General features: G+C 36.1%; 1 protein-coding gene across 1 annotated transcript; it reads right to left on the bottom strand.

The window, feature by feature from the left end:
* Positions 1–1,166: 1,166 nt before the first annotated feature.
* On the bottom strand, positions 1,167–4,064 carry LOC109337545. Its single transcript, XM_019574543.1, has 4 exons — positions 3,814–4,064; positions 2,526–2,759; positions 2,030–2,220; positions 1,167–1,792 (listed from the first exon to the last, which is right to left on the bottom strand). The coding sequence occupies exons 1-4, from the start codon at positions 4,062–4,064 to the stop codon at positions 1,167–1,169; spliced, it is 1,302 nt and encodes a 433-aa protein (XP_019430088.1).
* Positions 4,065–4,799: the final 735 nt, after the last annotated feature.

Here is a 4,799-nt window from a genome sequence, read left to right as displayed (position 1 = left end):
CTTTGTGTTTCAAAATGAGGCAAAATGAAGTGTGTGTGTTTGGAGTGGGGAATCCGAATTTAACCCCTCCAACACACATAAACCGAATTGGGCCTAAACAATGGGCCCAAAGCCAAATTACAATAAAAACAACTCCTAAATTAAAAATACAATTTTCACTTCAACACATATCCTCGACTTCCATAATGCCCAAAATGCCATTGGTGCCAAATGTGATCTGAAAATGATAATAGATTTAATCAGACCAAATAATCCCAAATTAACTCAATTTAGGAATATTATTCCAATAAAGTCTAAAGCACTAAACCATGTGAAATAAAGTCAATTAGGCACCAAGAATCATCAATCATGCTAAATTAAGGTTATGAATAGTGTGTAATATATTGCTTATCACTTTTTAATTTACAGCAGATAGATAACACGTAGAATAAAACAGGAGATATATGATATACGAAACATATAATAATGCATGATAATATGAATATTCATCCTAAAAATTATGAAATCTATATTGTATACATGACATGAATGAACTATCTAAATGCAAAACCCCCTCAAGCTGAGAAATTTAGATTGTCCACAATTTAAAAATCTAAACAATAAGAAAAATAAAAAGAAAACTCACGGGGTAGGTAGGAATTTTTCTTAACAAATGTGTCAATTATAAGTGGTTGAATTCATTGGGTGTAGTGGAAGTACCTGGAAAAGACGAGAAAAATGTCCTAAATGGCCTATATGTCCTAGATGGACTAGGTTCAAATATCCTATTTGAATGAGGTAGCTAATAGGCATTGTCGTTTTAGCACTTTTTCATGTTATTTATTTTTTATTTTTTAGAGTTTATGATTTTTTTTGTGGTCAACAATAATACACTAAAATAAATTAATTAAAAAAATGTGCATCCAGCGTTGCTCGCCTCCCACGAAGTGCTCGCTTAACGTCATTAGCTTGACCGATGATCCTTGTAGCTCATGTAGGATCCAAGAGGGCAATGTTTGTTTGTTCTCTAATCGCTCATCTGCTAGATAATGCTTCAAACGTTGACCATTTACCTTGAAGTTTCCACTTTCCTCATTCCATATCTCAATTGTTCCATAAGGATAGACCTTGGTGACTCTGAATGGACCTGACCATCTAGAATTTAGCTTCACTGGAAAGAGCCTCAATCAGGAGTTGAATAAGAGAACTAGTTCCCCTACTCGGAATTCTTTGCGGAGTATGTGTTTGTGCTGCCATCTTTCTATTCTTTCTTTGTAAGTGCGAGCATTCTCATAAGCATCCAACCACAGTTCTTCCAACTCATGTTGTTGGAATTTCCTCTTTTCTCCAGCAACTTTCAGATCAAAGTTTAGCAATTTCACTGCCCAATACGCCTTATGCTCTAGTTCCACTAGAAGGTGGCAGGGCTTATCATAAATAAACCTGAATGGTGACATTCTAATAGGTGTTATATATGTAGTATGATAAGCCCATAAAGCATCATCATGCTTTGAGGACCAATCTTTTCTGCTCCTAGACACTGTCTTCTCCAATATGCTCTTAATCTCACGATTTGATACTTCCAATTGACCACTTGTTTGAGGGCGGTAAGGGGTACCAACTCGATGAGAAACACCATACTTATTCAAGAGGTTGTCAAAATGTCTTGCCATGAAGTGTGAGCCTTCATCACTAATAACCAGCCTCGGGACCCCAAACCTTGTAAATATGATATTGGTAAACAGTTTGATGACCATTTTAGCATCATTCTGTGGAGTTGAAGTTGCCTCCACCCACTTCAAAACGTAATCGACTGCCACCAAGATATATATGTTGTTGTTTGAAGTAGGAAAATGTCACATATAGTCAATTCTCTATACATCAAATATTTCCACCTCAAGGATGTGGTTCATTGGCATTTCATGCCTTCTTGATATGTTCCCCACCCGTTGGCAAGAATCACATGTGAGAAAAAAACTCCTTACATCTTTGAATATGTGTGGCCAAAAGAAACCACATTGGAATACCTTTACTATTATTTTTGAAGTACTGGCATGACCTCCACAAGAGGCAGAATGACAACAACTCAGGATCTTTGATACTTCTTCTTCTAGAACACATCTTCTGTAAATACCATCACCACATAGTCGGTAGAGGTAAGGATCATCCCGAATATACTTCTTCATATCTGAGAAGAATTTCTTTTTCTGTTGGGGTGTCATTTCAGGTGGATGAATCTTGCTAACAAAATATTTTACAAAGTCAGCATAACAAGGTGCCTCTACAGTCTCGAGGAGGAAGAGTTGCTCATCAGGAAAGAAATCATCAATATGTATGTCCTCCCCCCTCCACTTAGATGTTCAAGCCGAGATAATTAATCTGCAACTGGATTATCTGTCTCCTTTCTGTCAACAATCTCCAGATCAAATTCTTGCAGAAGGAGAATCTATTGGATGAGACGTGAATTGGCTTCTTTCTTACTCATCACGTATCTCAGGGCTGAGTAATCAGTATGGACTATAACTTTAGAACCTACTAGGTAGGACCTAAATTTTTCGATGTCAAACACAACAACCAGTAGCTCCTTATCTTTGGTGCCATAGTTGGCTTGAGCTACATCAATTGTTTTGCTTGCATAGTAGATTGTATGCATCTTCTTGTCCTTCTTTTGGCCCAACACTGCTCCAAAGACATAGTCACTAGCATCATACATCACTTCAAAGGGAAGATTCCGGTCTGGTGATTGTAATATTGGTGTAGTGACCAATACCTTCTTCAACCTACAAAACGATTCTAGACAAGAAGCACTAAAATCAAATGCAATATCTTTCATTAAAAGGTTAAAAAGGGGTTTCACATTTTTTGAAAAATCTTTTATTGATATGTGGTACAATCATGCATGACCTAAGAAACTCCTAACACCTTCTATGTTAATTGGTGGTGGCATATTTTCTATTACTACAATTTTTGCCTTGTCCACCTCTATCCCATTTCCGGAAATTAAATGCCCCAACACAATACCCTCGTGCACCATGAAGTGACATTTTCCCAATTTAATATAAGATTCACTTCCTCACATATCTGCAATATTTTTGTCAAATTTGTTAAACAATCATCAAATGAAGCCCATAAACAAAAAAATCAGAAAATATTGCAGTCATGCATCTTTGAAAAGTGGCTAGGGCGTTACATAGCCCAAAAGGTATTCTCCTATAAGCAAAGGTGCCATAAGGACATGTGAAAGTAGTTTTATGTTGGTCCTTAGTGTGAATGGAGATTTGATGAAATCCTGAGTACCCAACTAATTAGCAGAAACATTCATGTGTAGCAAGCCTTTCAAGCATTTCATCAATGAATGGGAGAGGGAAGTGATCTTTTATAGTGGTTGTGTTTAATTTTCTATAATCAATGCATATTCTCCAACCTATGATTATTCTAGTTGGTATTAATTCATTTTTCTCATTTTTCACAATTGTCAATCCTCCCTTTTTAGGAAACACATGAACTGGGCTCACCCATTCACTATCAGATATAGGATATATTACCTCAACATCTAAAAATTTCAGCACTTTTTTCCTAAACACTTATTTCCTAACCACTTCTTTCATATTAGGATTTAGTCTCCTCTGGTTTTCAATTGAAGTTTTATGGTTAGGTTCCATGAAAATTCGATGCATGCAAAAACAAGTGTTTATGCCCTTTATATCATCTAATGTGTATCTTATTATCTTCCTATGCATACTCAGGACCATCAACAATTTTTCAGTTTCCAATGTATTTAATTTAGCATTAACAACAACTGGATCAGAGGAATTAGGTCCAACAAATTCATACCCGATGGTGGAGTGGAGTGTTTTTAATTCAATTTTAGGTGATTTCACCTTCTCCCAGTCTTCAAATTTGGGCATTATCTTCAAGGTCTCATCTTGCAGGTTCTGAGGAAGTGTTGGGATTGCATTCAGAAATTCAATAACCTCAGCCACTTCCTCATCAACGTCCGAAGTGTGGCCATCTACTTTGCATCTCACTAAGGGATCCTTAGATTGCACTCTAGCTGCTTCCTCTTTCAGAACTTGGTTCAACATATCAACCTTGAAACATGAATCCTCAAGAGAAGGTTGTTTAATAGATTTAGCAATATCAAATTCAACTCTTTCATCCCCTTTGCTTAGGGAAAATTTCCATTCTTTACATCAATTATAACACCAACAATAGCCAAAAAGGGTCTACCTAGTATGATTGTGATTTGTGAATTCTCTTCCATCTCTAGTATTACAAAATCTGCTGGAATGAAAAACTTCCCAACTTCGATAGGAACATCCTCCAAGATGCCTATAGGGAATTTAACTGACCTATACGCTAATTGAAGTGATATAGTAGTAGGTTTTAATTCACCTACTTCCAATTTTTTGCACACGGATAAAGGCATGAGACTCACACTTGCCCCCAAGTCACATAAGACATGACCAAAACTAGTATTTCCAATTAAACATGGGATAGAAAAACTACTAGGATCTTTTAATTTAGGAGGTAATTTATTATGATTTAAAGCACTGCACTCCTAAGTTAAAGCATTTGTTTCATAATCCTCTAGTTTTCTTTTTTTAGATAAAATATTCTTAAGAAATTTTGTGTATGCAGGCATCTCCTATAGTGCCTCAGTGAAGGGTACGCTCATATATAATTTCTTAAGAATATCCAAAAAATTTCCAAGTTTATTTTCAAGACACCTTTTCCAAATGTTCTCCCCTTAAGGGGTTGTGTCTTAGTATGTTCCTCTTCCATTTGTGTCCTTTTCCTAATTTGAGGAACATTAGTTA

Source organism: Lupinus angustifolius, unplaced genomic scaffold, assembly GCF_001865875.1.
Source record: "Lupinus angustifolius cultivar Tanjil unplaced genomic scaffold, LupAngTanjil_v1.0 Scaffold_8_64, whole genome shotgun sequence".
NCBI lineage: Eukaryota > Viridiplantae > Streptophyta > Magnoliopsida > Fabales > Fabaceae > Lupinus > Lupinus angustifolius.
This window is presented reverse-complemented; position numbering and strand designations above follow the sequence as displayed.

Excerpts from the sequence above, each read along its gene's own strand:
- LOC109337545 (XM_019574543.1), bottom strand. The coding sequence starts at position 4,064 with ATGTTGAACCAAGTTCTGAAAGAGGAAGCAGCTAGAGTGCAATCTAAG. Across the intron at positions 2,760-3,813 it reads ACACTCCACTCCACCATCGG|GTTGAAGAAGGTATTGGTCA; the intron begins GTATGAATTTGT and ends ATCGTTTTGTAG. Across the intron at positions 2,221-2,525 it reads TTTGACATCGAAAAATTTAG|CAAGATTCATCCACCTGAAA; the intron begins GTCCTACCTAGT and ends ATATTTTGTTAG.